Source organism: Prionailurus bengalensis, chromosome D1, assembly GCF_016509475.1.
Source record: "Prionailurus bengalensis isolate Pbe53 chromosome D1, Fcat_Pben_1.1_paternal_pri, whole genome shotgun sequence".
Classification (NCBI taxonomy): Eukaryota; Metazoa; Chordata; class Mammalia; order Carnivora; family Felidae; genus Prionailurus; species Prionailurus bengalensis.
The window spans coordinates 6,447,420-6,464,464 of NC_057346.1; the positions used below are offsets into that span (position 1 = coordinate 6,447,420).

At 45.7% G+C, this 17,045-nt stretch overlaps 1 protein-coding gene across 4 annotated transcripts in view; it reads right to left on the reverse strand.

Annotated features, from left to right (window-relative positions):
• SLC35F2 (solute carrier family 35 member F2) overlaps window positions 1-17,045 on the reverse strand; it is a 99,395-nt gene that overhangs the window by 44,254 nt on the left and 38,096 nt on the right. For 3 of the 4 annotated variants that reach the window (XM_043579243.1, XM_043579241.1, XM_043579242.1), the window contains exons 2-7: window positions 13,757-13,932; window positions 10,348-10,475; window positions 5,984-6,143; window positions 3,785-3,941; window positions 2,482-2,534; window positions 1,223-1,377 (exon numbers count right to left, since the gene is read on the reverse strand). In XM_043579243.1, coding sequence (XP_043435178.1) covers window positions 1,223-1,377; window positions 2,482-2,534; window positions 3,785-3,941; window positions 5,984-6,143; window positions 10,348-10,475; window positions 13,757-13,932 — 829 coding nt within the window. Of the gene's footprint in view, window positions 1-1,222; window positions 2,256-2,447; window positions 2,535-3,784; window positions 3,942-5,983; window positions 6,144-10,347; window positions 10,476-13,756; window positions 13,933-17,045 lie in introns of those variants that run through there. The other variant, XM_043579244.1, reaches the window with a different exon arrangement.

Sequence of the window (17,045 nt, forward strand, 5' to 3'; positions counted from 1 at the left end):
AGGTGTATTTTCACTTCAAAGCTTTTATTTCTTTAACCTTACTTCTTCCTTCCCACCTGGGTATTATTTTACTTAGAAAATTTTACTTACTAAAAAGAAAAAAGTACAGGTGAGTGAAGTTGTATGTGACACATAACCTGCCAACTGCTAAGTTTAACTGCAAAACAGAAACACCATCACCTCCTAGTGGTAGCTATGTGAAATGCAAACACAGCATCAATCTTTCTTGCCCCCCTCCCCAACAACTGACTCACTTTGAAGGCCTACTTTATAGCCCTTAGCAATTGTTCTCATTAAAAAAAACAACAACAAAAAAAAACCTAGGCTTGTTAGATCACTTCTCTGATTCATTTTGACATGTTATTTTTTAATGATGCTACCAAGAAGCTATAAATACCCTTTCAGTTTTAGTTCAGGAATACCTTAACCAGCAAGTTTGTAAAGATAACAGTAGCTCCTGTTACATGTAACGTTGCAGGGCAAAAATGGTTTATGCTTCTTTAAGCAGAAATTTCTGAGAACCCACGGAACTAGGCTTTGTGAGTTCACGGCCAATTCCTGGGAATAGTGTAAATCCGTGCCAAGCAATTTCTGCCTGGATACAAAATTCTACAAGGACAAAGGACTGTAGCTGTTGTTCCCAAATGAAACTAAAATTATCAAGCAACAGCCAACATTCTAACTATCTGTTCAAATCGCTTGCTGTGATGGCAAGCTCGTCAACGGGCATCTACTGAAGGTACAACTAAAGAAAGACGGGTTTCTGATGCAGCAGTTCTCAAGCTCCCAAGACCTTCAAGGGGACCCAACACCCTTTCAGAAGTCTGTAACATCAAAAGTCTTCTTATAATACTAATAAGATGCTACTTGCCTGGAGTGCAGGGGGACTTTCCAGTGAAATTCTTTTTTTTTTTTATGTTGATTCACTTTTTGCGAGAGAAACAGACCGAGCACAAGCAGGAGAGGGACAGAGAGAGAGGGAGACACAGAATCGGAAGCAGGTTCCAGGCCCTGAGCTGTCAGCACACAGCCCAACGTGGGGCTCAAACTCATGAACGGTGAGATCATGACCTGAGCCGAAGTCGGACGCTTAACTGACTGAGCCACCCAGGCACCCCTGTCAGTGAATTCTTGCCCCAAAAATGAGGTTAAGTTTTGGATCTAAAATATTAAAGAAACCCATTACTTCATTTAGACCAAGCAAGTGTTCCTATTTGCTTACCTTATAGCCAAACAGAAAGAGTCCAAAGAAAAGACTGTAGAGGTCGGCTGTCAGGATGCCCAAGTTCACAGAAGTGGCACTAGTGACCTGAATCACCAGCGGCATAAAGCTGTACAGGCAAAACATACAGAGGGCAAACGCCACAAACAGCAGGGCTGTGGGGGGACACAAAAGTGGAATATCGAATATCACAGGAAGAAATCAGAAGGCAAAGACACTTTGAAGGCTTGGCTGCCGTATAAAATTCCCTAACTGTTTAACATACTATCTACAAAGTCTCTTGTTAACACTCAGCATTGCCAATGAGGCATAGAAAGCTCTCAGGAAAAATATAATAATAAGACATGACATAGAGGAAGGACTTCAAAACTGCAACAGGGTGTTGAGGGGGAAGGGCACAGAAACTTGCTCACGGTGGGACTGGTTCAACAGCTCCAGCCGCCCCACGCAGAGAGACCTTGTGATAAAAGGTCAATAAAAGCAGAATAACGATCAAGAAGTATAACCCATAATCTTTTGTTCATCTCATTAAATTCAGTGCTCCCAGAAAGCACAATATAACCATCCTCTATCGGACAGACAGAGTGCGGGTGCTCACTATTTAGCTTTGCAACCGCCTCTTCAATCTCACCCCCATACCTGACACACACCCACACACAGCCACTCACACCCCGGCAATCGAAGTTATTTAACTGAACTAAATTATCCAAGCCCGGCAAATGAACACGGCATTTTACATACTGCTTATAACTTCTTTCCACCCATCATTAAATAAGGTTGGAGTCTTTCCTGTTTCACCACTGTTTTTCTTCTACATTATTGATTAGTGCAGGTGCCCAGGAATACCAGAGAGAAGCAATGGAAGGTGGTGGGTGATTACGCGCCATCAGATGATTCGGGTTAATGTTTCACAAATTACATCAAGCAGACAACCTTCACAAGAGCTTTGAGGACTCGTGATACAGATCTAATTGACAGGGAGTGTGACCGAAGGTCAGTCTTGCTCAGAATTCCTAGGACAGCAAAACTATTCCTGAAGGTTAAGGTTAAGAATTAACTCCTGTGGAAGGTTCATTTACAAGTTCTCACGGAGAGCTCCCTGTAGACCATTGGAGCCCTCTGTGTACTGAATTACTCTGTGATTTTGCAAAAATGACTAAATATTATGTAAATGAAGGTATTTATTTCCTGATGCGTGTTTTTGTCACTTAGAGGAAAAGGATACTGACCAAAAAAAGGATGAACATTCATGAACATACCGATTTTCCAGTCCCACTGAATGCTGGCAATATCCTTACATTCAACGATCGATCTAAGATTAAAACAAGAGGTCACAGTGAGATCTTACTCATTTTCACTTGTTTATAAGCATTTTAGTTGCTATACATCAGCTAAGGTGAAGAATTATGTTGATTCTTTTTTGAGGATTACATTGATTTTTAAATTTTGGTAAGTATGTGTAATAAAAATGACATAGAATAAAATCAAAGGGGCCCATAAACACGTTTGATGCCTGTAGAAGCAGTTTTCAAATAGTGGTCAGCTATAGAAGGAAAACATGACAGTGTGTCTTCCATTTGAATAGGGAGATAATAGTTTCTGGAAATCATTGAAAAACAGTCTTTCTTGGTAATGCCCCAACCACACTGTAAGCAGAAATCCCAAGCATCATGCACACGTAAGAAAATGAGGCATAGGGGCGCCTGGGTGGCTCAGTCGGTTAAGCATCCGACTTCGGCACAGGTCATGATCTCGCAGCGTGTGAGTTCCAGCCCCACGTCGGGCTCTGTGCTGACAGCTCAGAGCCTGGAGCCTGCTTTAGATACTGTGTCTCCCCCACTCTCTGCCCCTCCTCTGCTCATGCTCTGTCTCTCTCTGTCTCAAAAATAATTAAAAACATCTAAAAAAAAAAAGAAAGAAAATGAGGCATATTTTTTGCCATTTCTAGAATCTTCTAGGGGTGCTGGGTGGCTCAGTTGGTTAAGCATCCAGCTCTTGGTTTCGGCTCAGGTCATGATCTCACAGTCTTGAGTTCAAGCCCCATCGGCCTCTGCGCTGACAGTGCAGAGCCTGCTTGGGATTCTCTCTCTCTCTCCCCCCCACTCTCTCTGTCCCTCCCTACCTGCTCTCTCACTCTCAAAACACATAAAAATAAACAAAAAACAAAACAAAACAAAAGAGTCTCCCCATAGATAGTTAGCAAGTCACCGATTTCAAATCGGAATCTGGGCCAAATCAACAATGAACAGTAGTAGCTGGAAAGTGATCATGTATGATAAATGTGATTCTTTGGGTTTTTTTGTGGTTTTTTTTGGTTTTTTTTTTTTAGTTTAGTTTTGACAGAGACAGAGGGGGAACATGAGCTGGGGAGGGACAGAGAGAGAGGGAGACACAGAATCCGAAGCAGGCTCCAGGCTCCAAGCTGTCAGCACAGAACCTGACGCGGGGCTCGAACTCACGAAGCGTGAGATCACGACCTGGGCCGAAGTCGGACGCTCAACTGACTGAGCCACCCAGGCGCCCCTACTTCTTTGGTTTTTAAGGGAAATCTTAGACTCTTACAGCTGTATGCCGCTGATAATGGTTCCGAATAGGCCCACCATTCCTAAAAACTCCTGCCTGCTCAGCTTCTTCACGATATACTCTTCACACACGTTAGAAACAGCATAGAGAGAAGCTCCAAGAAGGACCAAGATGTCACCAATCAGCACATCACTACCTGCAGGAAGACAAGGCACAAAACACAAGACAGTGTCAATATAGGGGACCCTAGGGGCGCCTGGGTGGCGCAGTCGGTTAAGCATCCGACTTCAGCCAGGTCACGATCTCGCGGTCCGGGAGTTCGAGCCCCGCGTCGGGCTCTGGGCTGATGGCTCAGAGCCTGGAGCCTGTTTCCGATTCTGTGTCTCCCTCTCTCTCTGCCCCTCCCCCGTTCATGCTCTGTCTCTCTCTGTCCCAAAAATGAATAAACGTTGAAAAAAAAACATTAAAAATAAATAAATAAATAAAAATAAAAAAAATAAAAAAAATAAATTTAGGGGCGCCTGGGTGGCGCAGTTGGTTAAGCGGCCAACTTCGGCTCAGGTCATGATCTCGCGGCCCGTGAGTTCGAGCCCCGCGACGGGCTCTGGGCTGGTGGCTCAGAGCCTGGAGCCTGTTTCGGATTCTGTCTCTCCCTCTCTCTCTGACCCTCCCCTGCTCGTGCTCTGTCTCTGTCTGTCTCAAAAATAAACAAACGTTGGGGCGCCTGGGTGGCGCAGTCGGTTAAGCGTCCGACTTCAGCCAGGTCACGATCTCGCGGTCCGTGAGTTCGAGCCCCGCGTCGGGCTCTGGGCTGATGGCTCGGACCCTGGAGCCTGTTTCCGATTCTGTGTCTCCCTCTCTCTCTGCCTCTCCCCCGTTCATGCTCTGTCTCTCTCTGTCCCCCCCCAAAAAATAAATAAAAAACGTTGAAAAAAAAATTTAAAAAAAAAAATATATAGGGGACCCTAGCTTGCTCGCTTCCAGCAGTTTATCTGGTTCACGTTCGTTTAAGTAAGCCTTTATGGAAGGACAAACCCTGATTTCTAAAAGTTTAAGGACCCTTCTTCTCCTCAATTTCTGGCACAATTCTGCCATGATTTTTCTCACAGTTCAACCCCTCAGGAGACTATAAGATCAGAAAATGGAGCCATAACGTAAGGCCTCAGGAAATGATTCTATGACAGAGAAATTGATGGAATTTATGCCAGGGGATTAACTGAAAACTACAGGGAAGGAAGCTACCCAGTCAAGGTTATCTTCTCTCAAAGGGCACAATGAAGTCACTCGGAGGTTGGGTGAATTCGACACCGTATTTAGATTGTATACCATCAATTGCCTGAACTTTGGCCCAAAGCATGTCCACGTCCACATGTTCTCATCCTTGGAGCCACTGAAAAAGAGGTCAGTCATCCAGTGGACATGAAACTTCCTTTTGATAAAAAAAACCAACAATCTACAGTAGCTTTTCCAGTAAACTAATCTCAACGTATGGGCCCAAAGATTAATTGTAAATATATTAACAACTGTCTCTCTCATGAGACAAAACAAAACTATTTATTGTGACAAAAAGGCATGAGCACCATGCACAGGTAAGAACATAAAAAACTGTTTTGCAGGGGCACCTGGGTGGCTCAGTCGGTTAAGTGTCCGACTTCAGCTCAGGTCACGATCTCGCAGTCCATGAGTTCGAGCCCCGCGTCAGGCTCTGTGCTGACAGCTCAGAGCCTGGAGCCTGCTTCAGATTCTGTGTCTCCCTCTCTCTCTGCCCCTCCCCTGCTCATGTTCACTCACTCGCTCTCTCAAAAATAAACAAACATTAAAAAAAAAAAAGCTGCTTTGTGGAAGTGGTTACAACAGCAGAAGCAAATAGATCTCAAAATAAAAAACTTAAAAGACAGTTTATAAGCAAGACACGTTTTCTGTCTTTTACCATACATCTTTGCAACATGAAAGCAAAAACACGAGGTGCCTGGGTGGCTCAGTCAGTTTAGAGTCCGGCTCTTGATTTTGGCTCAGGTCATGATCCCAGGGCTGTGGGATCGAGCCTTGCGTTGGGCTCCTCACGGAGCACGGGGCCTGCGTGGGATTCTCTCTCCTCTCCCTCTGCCCCTGCCCCTGCCCCTGCTCCCATTCTCTCTCTCAAAATAAATAAATTAAAAAATTTTTTTTAAAAAAAGCAAAAGTACAAGCAAAACTTTTTTCTGGGATGGAACCAGAAACAAAGTAGCACAGCCTCACCTGAATTGTCTTCTCTCCCTGCGAGTATGTCGGCACCGACCATCGTCCCCACGCCCAGCAGACAGACAGCTACAGCAATCAAGTGGATCACTCTGTATCTTGCATAGAGAACAAACCACGAGAGCGCCATCAACACAGGAATCCCAAAGCAGTCCAAAAGCTGCATGGAAGGAGAAACAAACAACTTAAACCATCTCTCCTCAGCTAAACGATGGAGTCAGCACCTAACTACTACGAGCTGTGTACATTTCGTGTGCATTTCACGGGTTTACCCCATTGCCTGGACTCCCCAGCACCCGGGTTAGCTCATCTAACCTTCACGATTCTACGAGACTGAAAATGCATTTCCCATTTCACAGAGCAGGAAAACCAAGGCGCAGAGAGGTCACGTGAGCTGCCCCAAATCCCACAGTCAGAAGCGGGAGAACCGGTTGCTGCCCCCAGGAATTCCTCCCAGCAGCCGGTGCTACCTCGACACTCCCGCCTGTGTTTACCCCCGACACTCCCGCCTGTGTTTACAGAGCTGCAGGCCCTCGTGCACCCTTGACCCGAGTCAACAAGTACTTTCGCCCCTCCCAGGTGGGAGACGCTACAAGAGAAGCTGGAGACGGAGGTGTGAGACACGGCCCTCAGGGGCACAAAGAAAGCCAGACGCAGGTGGAGTAAGTCGTCACACAACCAGATATTTCAGTGCCTTTGGGCCAAGAGCTGCAGAGAAGTAGCAGGGATTGTCAGAAGGCCCCGAGACACCAGCGCCCTGAGCAAGTGTGCGGCCCCACCGCGTGGGACAACACCTGCTCCCGGCAAATCCTCTCGCTCATCTCCATCGTCTACTCCCAAACACTTGCCACACCTCTGATACTGCCGGGCGGAAAGGCAGGGGAGTGAACAGTGGCAAAATCCCAGCAAACCCAAAATCGGTGGCAACGTAAAGAAAAAAATGGGGGATTTTATTCACTCGATTCTCGAGGTCACAGATTTTGCAGAGTGCATTCAAGGATAAAATACATGCCATACGCTAATAATACTCCTGAAACTGTTTTATTGCTCACTCTGTTTTTTGTTTTGTTTTGTTTCTAACCTTGTCGCTGATTCGCTCTGTAGCTCTCTGGTTTGGGACAAGGCAGGCCCCTAAATCTCCAGCAGCCTGTTTCATGCTGTCCACCGCTGTTTAGTGATTGCCTTTCACTGCAATGTCGTTACTGGAGGCGGACGCGCCCACATGGGAATGGGCACTGTGCCTTGTTATTTATTCCAGCTGCAGAACGCTAATCCCCTAAGTGCTTTACTGAGCCTGCCGGAACAAATCATTAAGCGATGCACATGGTAATAGCCCGTCCCAGAAGACACCAGCAGAATCCAGCCATGATGACTTAACAAAGTCTACACTAGAATTCCTTCAACGAAAAAAGTACAAAAGGTCGCTCTCAAAAACTCTCACAGCAAACTCCCTATCCTGAAATCGTGTCTTCAAATCAAACTTATATTGGCTCTATTTTTTAACAATTTTTGGGGGCCATATAAGGGAGCTGCCCATGGGGTGCAGCCACTGACCAGCCGCGTGCTCCCCAGCCGGTCCCCCTCTGCGTCAAAATATGAGAGGAAGAGAGCCGACCCAGATGATCTCACGGGTCCCTTCTTACCAGAACGGTCCATGACTTCCCATCTGATATCTAGCACATGTGGCCTTCTAACTACATTGATGCTCCTTTTCACAATGTACTCTTGGTGATGGAAATCTTCTCTTTGATACTTTCAGTCCCAAGAGCCTCCCTATTTAATTTAATCTTTAAAAATTATTGGACAGCCACAGTAGACAAGGCACTATAAGTAAGACGCTGGGGGAAGCAGAGGTACAAAAATGAGTTAGATTTTATTAGAAATACCTTATTAAAGACGGAGCACAGAGGAGAACATGAGATTGAGATCTTAGAGAGCGGAGGACAGGGGCTTCAAAAAGCACTGTGTTCTAGAAAGAATAGAGCTGCACAGTGCAGGAGACGCTGGCTGAGGGTGGGGTGTCAATGGCCACGTCGCGTATTCCATTACTGGTAATTACTACATTACTGGTCATAATCACAGAATCTTTTTAAATTTTTTTTAATGTTTATTTTTGAGAGAGAGAGAGAGACAGAGCACAAGCAGGGGAGGGCAGAGAGAGAGGGAGACACAGAATCGGAAGCGGGCTCCAGGCTCCCAGCTGTCAGTACAGAGCTTGTGGTGGGGCTCGAGTTCACGAACTGGGAGATCATGACCTGAGCCAAAGTCAGACACTCAACTGACAGAGCCACCCAGGCACCCCCGTAATTACAGAATCTTTGAAGGAATCCTTAGGGAGGAGGTTCAGAGACCGCGTGGCCCAAACGCCCTTTCACCCAGGCCACAGATGTCCTCAAGCAGAGACTTGGCTGGAAGGATCCCAGCGACACGCACCCTCTGCCGAGCTGGGAGCTGTAGCGGTCACATGCCCTTCTCGTACTGTACTCCTTGCGAGCACCGAAAAGCAAACACCTTTTGACAACCGAATGCTTACGTTTTCCTAAGAGGCTAGGAGTGAAAGAAATTTTTTTCAGTGGTAAAGGACATGAACTTCAGTCAAAAAGACCCAACTGTAAGAGTTCCACTTAGCTGTGTTTAGACCTTGTACCATTTCAAAACTTGTCATCGTCAGTCGTCAAGAGATCAAAGTTTCTGGGAGCTCTAATCAAGTAATTAAATTGTGCCTGAGATTATAAGGATAAACGTGACTAGAAAAATGCCATCTTCCACACTCTCGTACCCTCATTACCCATAGCTGAAAGCACACATAATCCTATTCATGATGAATTTCATTCTTTCAGTAACTCCTGGTCTTAATTGTTACGAAATCCTGGGTTTTTTACATGCCTCCTGTGGTATCTGTCTTAACCCATATTTCCCCAAGCCAGTCAAAAGCCAAAAAGTCTGCTGAAGACAATCCTTAGCACAATTAGTACAATGTTACAGAACAGAAAACACTTAATAAGATGCATTCAGCATTTAATGTATATTCACATGGGAAAAATACCGAATTTTCACCAATCCTTTTGTCTTCCAAGTGAAGTAAGTCCAATTTCACTTCAATTTTTCCATGGTCCTAAAATGTGAAGACGAAATAAACACATCTCTGTATTTTAGGGGCACCTGGGTGGTTCAGTCAGCTAAGCTTCCGACTTGGACCCAGGTCATGATCTCACAGTTGGTGGGTTTGAGCCCCACATCGGGCTGTGTGCTGACAGCTCAGAACCTGGAGGCTGCTTCGCATTCTGTGTCTCCCTCTCTCTGCCACTCCCCCACTCACGCTCTGTGTGTGTCTCTCTCTCAAAAATAAACATTAAAAAAGAAAGAACATCTCTGTATTTTAAATAGTAAGAAAACTGATGCATCAGAAAGTTATAAATCTAGGGGCACCTGGATGACTAAGTCAGTTGAGCATGTGGCTCAGGTAGTGATTTCACAGTCATGGCACCAAGCCCCACATCAGGCTCTGCAATGGGCGTGGAAGCCACTTGGGACTGACTCTCTCTCTCTCTCTCTCTCTCTCTCTATATATATATATATATATACATACCTCTGTGCTTCCCCCACTTGCAAGCAGTCTCTCTCTCTCTCTCTCTCACTCTCTCTCAAAAAAAAAAAGTTACAAACCTATTAAACTGTGAAGTGTAAACCTGGCCCCGGAGTCTCCCTTTATAAAGTGTGTTGTTCCCACTAGTGAGTCGGTGCCATCACGCAGCCCGTAGCCTGCTAACATTAAGACAACTGAATCAGTCTTCCTCAACCCCACCAAGTGAAAAAGTACTGCTCTGCAGGAACACATTTCTTTCAGTCCATCAAGAATCAACCTAAAAAAGGAATAAGGAGATCGCTTTTGCCTTTGGCCACGCAGGACGCTGAGTCTCTACCCCATGTGTCTACGAGGTTCCTTCCAACAAGTCCAATGGCCCCTTTGTCTTGAATATCTACTTTACTAGCAAACCTCCCAGTTTTCCGTGGCACACAAAAGTATACTCACTTTACGGGCCGTGTTCAAACAAACTTAAAACAACTCTTGTCAACATCACAGCATCAATTGCCAACTAAATATTTCTGCTTCCTTCGGTATCAACTGTTCTACTGGGGAGCAGCACTGGCAGGTTGGGAACTGATTAACTTGTATACGTTTTCACTGATTCCAGGAGATCTTACTCATTAGCACATATGCTCCAATGAAAAACAGATAGCATCCACCTGTGTTTAGATTTCCTGCAAGGGAACAGGTTTTCGATAAAGTTGGCTTAGCAAACATGGCTTCAGCTTCTTTCCTTGAACTGAAAACTCCAAACCGGTCAGAGACTCCCCCTTACCTGGACACTGGTTAGAGTCGTATACTGGTATGCTTTGACAATCAGGTAATTGGCTTCCACGTCCGCTAGTCCAAGCAGGACGTACTTCCACCATTTTCTCTTCAAGACGTGCAGAAGGTTATCACTACCTGGTGGAAAGAAATCTGGGTTGGCACATGTTGCTTGAAAGCGATACCATGGGGATGCCTGGGTGGCTCAGTCGGTCAAGCGTCTGGCTCTCGACTTCAGCTCAGATCATGATCTCGTGGTTCACGAGTTCGAGCCCCACAGTGGGGTCTGCACTGACCCCTGCTAGGGGTCTCAGTCTCCCGTCTGCACTGACAGTGTGGAGTCTGCTTGGGAGTCTCAGTCTCCCTCTCTCTCTCTGCCCCTCCCCTGTTTGTGTGCTCTGTTTCTCTCTGTCTCTCAAAATAAATAAATAATACTTTTTTAAAGAAAGAAAAGAGGGCCGCCTGGGTGGCTCAGTCGATTAAGCTTCCAACTTCTGCTCAGATCATGATTTCATGGTTCGTGAGTTCGAGCCCCACGTCGGGCTCTGTGCTGACAGCTCAGAGCCCGGAGCCTGCTTCAGATTCTGTGTCTCCCTCTCTCTGTCTCTGCTCCTCCCCCGCTTGTGCTCCCTCTCTTTCTCTCTCTCAGAAATGAATAAACATTAGAAAAAGAAGAGAAAAGTTTACTATGCATGTTCAATTTAGATATTAAGGAGTCGAAGCAAATGTTCATTATGTATTATGAATGTGGTGCTTCCTAATTTCCATTATTCATAACCTAAATGCCTACAGTAACTCAGCAGAGTCAGTCAGATTTTTTTCTGTTAGGAGACGCAGCCTAAGGTGTCATCATAGACAAGTGTTCAAAGAAAACACCAGAGAGAATGTAAGTAGGAGAAAAGTGGTTAAATTTCCTTTCCTACTGTCACATAAATATAACTTCCAGATATGGGCTTGGATGCTGCCATTGCTGATAAGCTACAGATTATCCTAGAAATGAAAAGTTTTCTTATAAATCCATTTGGTCATTTAATCTCTGCACTTGGTCATTCTTTTGGAAGAGATGTGCTTTCAAGAGAAAATTAAGTCAGTGATAAGTCTGGAAAAAAGACTTACATCATCGAAGAAACACCTTTTATTGCCCAAATGCTACTTATTTAAGTTAACTGCAATTCACTTCTTTGGAGAATCTGGCAGGCAGGAGATACACAGTTAGCACATTCAGGAGAAGGCTTTACGATAAGATAATCTATAAGTGAGAATCATAACCAAAGAATTATCATCAAAGTCCAATTCGCAGGAACATCCTGAAATCAAACAGTCAGTCCCACTCAACATGACATGGCTTGGAAGGTCCCTGCCATCACCCCTTGGGGGACCTCACTGACATATTTATGAATCATGCTAACTTCCTTCAAGAGTTCACAACAGCTCACAAAGGAGTGGAGTCTGGGGCTAGTAACCACGTGTCCAATTCTGTTTCCAACTCCTAACATTCTTGCCAAACCTGGTGCTCTCCCCTTGAAATGTTTTCCCCCCCTCCCACACTGGCTTCCATTTTCTTTCAAAAATAAGTCACCTATCCCAACACAGAAATACCACTGACCTATTAAGGTTCATATTACAAGAGGATTAGCAAACATCAGTGATTTCACGATGTGGCTTGAAATGCCAAAGATGGAAGGACAGCCCCCTCCTGGTCAGTCTGGGTTACCCCTCGTTTTCACATTCCTGGATTCAATCTCTTTTTGTTTTTTAGGTTTACTTATTTATTTTCAGAGAGACAGACACAGCACAAGTCGGGAAGGGCATAGAGAGAGGGAGAGAGAGAGAATCCCAAGCAGGCTCCACACTGTCAGCACGGAGCATGATGCAGGGCTCGAACCCACAAAACTGAGAGATCGTGACCCGAGCCGATCATGACGAAGACGCTTCACCAACTGAGCCACCCAGACCCCCCTCACGCTCTCCTCTTACGGGAAGGACGTCTGTTATGACTAACAGCCCCTCGTGCACAGCATAGGCTCAGGGGCAGGCTGCCCGGCTTGGAATCCGGCTCCACCAGTCACTACCTGGATGACTCACAACCGGCTATGGTGGGCTGTGTGACTCTGTTTCCTCATCTGCAAAGCAGGGATAACGGTAATACTCACTTTGCTTCCTTGGGAGGACTTAGTGACATAACATGTGACAAAATGAGGTAAACAATTCAAATGATATCCGGCACAAGACGTCAGTCAGAACCTTTCCCGTTTTTTGCATAGCAGCTAGAAATCATAAATCTATAACAATTCTAAAACAACGTAACCAAGGGCACCTGGGTGGTTCAGTTGGTTAAGTATCTGACTTCAGCTCAGGTCATGATCTCGCAGTTCATGGATTCGAGCCCTGCATTGGGCTCTGTGCGGACAGCTCAGAGCCTGGAGCCTGCTTCAGATTCTGTTTTCCCCTCTCTCTGCCCCTCCCCCTTACACTTTATCTCTCTCTCAAAAATAAACATTAAAAAAAAAAAAAAAAACAACTTAACCAGCCCGTAATAAGGATGTTAATTCCTTCTCTCCCTCTCCCTCTCTCTCTGCCCCTCCCCACTTGTGATGTCTCTCTTTTAATATTATTAAAAAATAAATATTTTTTAAAAGGGGGGGGCACCTGAGTGGCTCAGGAGGTTAAGTGTCTGATTCCTGATTTTGGCTCAGGTCATGATCTCATGGCTCATGAGATCAAGCCCTACATCAGGCTGTCTGTCAGCACGGGATTCTCTCTCTCTCCCTCTCTCTGCCCCTGCCCTGCTCTACTCTCCTCTCTCTCTCTCAAAATAAACAAACATTAAAACAAAAAAAGATGTTAATTCCTTGCCAATTCCTTTGTCTTTCTCACAACATAGATTTGATCTACACACAACCCGTGCACCCTCTAACATTCTCCACTTGGCTGGAAATGTGTATTTTGGAGAGTGAGTCTCTTTTTAAGGGTTTTTAATATTGTCTCTTAAATGTATCAACCACAGGGGAAAAAATAAAACCTGACTCTTAATGGAGCTTCCGCTTTTTTAATTTTATTCATTTTTTTTTAAGTAATCTCTACCTCCAACGTGGGGCTCGAACTCACAACCCGGAGATCTAGAGTCCCATGCTTTACCAACTGAGCCAGTCAGATGTCCCAGCACTTTTTCAAATTCCTTGACAACTTCTACTGGTACCGTCTGGTGCTCCCTGTTCTTAACAATTTCCCAGAGTTATACATAAATCTCCAATTGCTATTTGCATACCATTCAGAGGTGCCCTCCTTTCCTAATAACTTGGATGAAAAATAGTTTCCTGTTCTTGGTTTGACCTCGCATTTTATTTTTTAAGTAATCAGAAGCCCAACATTTTTATAAAGATAACTGGCTGCAAAGGCCACTCTCACGTTGTACCGACCTGACTGGAATGCCAGCATCACCGTATAAAACAGAAGCAGCAGGCAGTAGTTGATAAAGCTCTGAAGCATGGGCGTGTTCACTCTGTATCTTTCTGCCAGGTACTGGCTGGTAATGGCCGTCCCACATATACACAAGGACAACATCTGACCCAATGCAACTGTCTTCAAGATGTTCCTGGAAAATAAAGGAGAAACTCAGAACAACTTGCAGGTAAATTATACCTTATGTGCGCGTGCCCGGACACACACATACTAAACACAAAGAAAAATGTGAATTATTCCAGGCGGTTCTTTATTTCACTGTTTTGCTTACTTCGTGAACACAAAAACCAAAGTGTTGTATTTTAGGGGCGCCTGGGTGGTTCAGTCGGTTGAGCGCCCGACTTCAGCTCAGGTCATGATCTCACGGTCCGTGGGTTCGAGCCCCGCATCAGGCTCTGTGCTGACAGCTCAGAGCCTGGAGCCTGTTTTGGATTCTGTGTCTCCCTCTCTCTCTCCACCCCTCTCCTGCCTGTGCTCTTTCTCTCTCTCTCAAAAATAAATAAACATTAAAAAAAAATTTTTTTTAATAATAAAGCGTTGTATTTTAACAAACTACATCTTTCACTCTTTGACATTTCTGATTTCCCACATTTCTCATTCCCACGAAGGTACATATTCCCAAACTTCATTGATCATTTTAATGTTTTTTGTTTGCTTGTTTTTTAGAGAGAAACAGAGCACAAACAGGAGAGGGGCAGAGAGAGACACACACACAGCATCCGAAGCAGGCTCCAGGCTCGGAACTGTCAGCACAGAGCCTGACGTGGGGCTCGAATTTGTGAACTGTGAGATGATAACCTGAGCTGAAGTCGGATACTTAACCTGCTGAGCCGCCCAGGCACCCCTTCACTGATCATTTTAGAGATCGTTTTGTTTACTTTGCTGTGTCACATTCTGTCTGTAGGGTGTGTGATTTTTTAAACGCAACTTTAACTCTAGTTTTAAATTCTTCCTATTCATTAGATGTTTACCTTTTTTTCCTCCTTTCATTCTCCCAGAGAATGAAAGGCTTTCACTGTTGCCTGCACGCTTGAATCACAGAGATTTAAATAAATGTTTTTTCAGTGTTTATTATTTTTGAGAGAGAGCAAGCAGGGAAGGGGCTGAGAGAGAGGGAGGCACAGAATCCCCGAAGCAGGCTCCAGGCTCTGAGCCGTCAGCACGGAGCCGGACACGGGGCTCGAACTCACGAACCGCGAGATCATGACCTGAGCCGAAGTCAGTCGCCTAACCAACTGAGCCACTCAGGCATCCCCCACAGAGATTTTTTATTTATTTTTTTAATTTTTTTTTCAACGTTTATTTATTTTTGGGACAGAGAGAGACAGAGCATGAACGGGGGAGGGGCAGAGAGAGAGGGAGACACAGAATCGGAAGCAGGCTCCAGGCTCTGAGCCATCAGCCCAGAGCCTGACGCGGGGCTCGAACTCCCGGACCGCGAGATCGTGACCTGGCTGAAGTCGGACGCTTAACCGACTGCGCCACCCAGGCGCCCCGCCACAGAGATTTTTTAAATGCCAACGTCCAGCTGCACCTGGGACCCACTTTGCCATCACATCTGGCGGTGGGTCCCAGGCACCAGTGACATTCCAAGCTCCCTGAGTGATTCCAGGGTGTGGCCAAGACTCGGAATCACTGCTCTCGAGGCTGGCACTTTGGATCCACAGAATAAGACCAGGTCTCTGCCTTTTGGTATTTAAAAAAAAAGAGGCATCGTAACAACCAACGAAAGCCAGGTCAGTGTCGATGGAAAGTACAGAATGACATGAAAGGCGCCCCAGGGGGAGAACGTACAGAACCCAGAGCCCCATTAAACCTCCGGAGGAAGCACTGAAAATGATCTCGGGGTTTCCTTTCCAGAGTAGATGACTGGACACATACAAGGCGGCTGACCAGGTCAGGGAATACAGGATGAGAAGCAGGTGTGGGCAAGGGAAGGGGAGTGAGTTCACTGGAAAAGTAGGAGAGATGGAGATGGCTGTACCATCCGAGGGAAAAACAGTAAAAGGTTTGTGACAGGGGGACTCTTAAGAAGGCCCCTGGTGAGTCTCTGCTTCCTGGCAGTTTTGTCCCATGTAATCTCGTCTTGAGCGTGGGCAGGATCTGTGACTTGCTTCTAACCATTAGAACACAGTAAAAGTAATGGGATATCATTTCCACCAACATATTCCACGAGGTCACAACTCCCACCTTGCTAATTAACTCTTTTGCCCCTCCTCCTCACTAGCTCCGATGAAACAAGGTGCCACATACACAGACCCACGTGGCAAGGAGCTGAGGGTGCTGGGGCACCGAGGCCATCTGTCCACCGGTCTGCCATGAAAGGAATCCTGCCAACATGAACACGAGCCTGGAAGCGGATCCCTCCCCGCTGGAGGCTGCGGGGGGGTCCCTGGCCCCAGCCGACACCGTGACTGCAGGCTCGTGAGAGACCCCGGAACACAGGGCAGAACACGGGGCAGGCCCCAGAACACCACGCCCAGAAGCCTGATCCACAAAAACTGTGACAGTAAGTGTATCTTATTTTAAGTCGCTAAGTTTGTGGTAATTTGTTAAACAGTAATAGATAACAAACACCAAGTTTAAACTCTGGACTTCAGAAAGTTAGACCATAATCTGTTTTGTTCTCCACTACACATCCAGTGCCTGGCACTTCATTGTCACCCGATAAATATTTGTTGAACACATGTCAGTGGTTAAAGATAGAATCATATGTGCCCAAATAGATGAACTGCAAGATCAGAGAAAGACTAGAAATTGTAAGAGTACCGTGAGGGGTCCCGAGGTGGCTCAGGGGGCTAAGCATCTGACTCTCGATTTGGGCTCAGGTCATCATTTCACAGTCGTGGGATCGAGCCCTGTGTCTGAACACTGCAGAGCCTGCTTGGATTCTCTCTCTCTCTCCCTCTCTGCCCCTCCCCTGCTCACGTGCCCTCTCTAAATAAAAAATAAACAAAATTTTTAAAAAAGAGTACCATGGGGCGCCTGGGTGGCTCAGTCGGTTAAGCGTCCGACTTCAGCTCAGGTCACGATCTTGCGGTCCGTGAGTTTGAGCCCCGCGTCGGGCTCTGTGCTGACAGCTCAGAGCCTGGAGCCTGCTTCCGATTCTGTGTCTCCCTCTCTCTCTGACCCACCCCCATTCATGCTCTGTCTCTCTCTGTTTCAAAAATAAATAAACTTAAAAAAAATTAAAAAAAAAAAAAAAAGAGTACCATGATACAGAAGTGAAGAGTGGAAAACATTTTT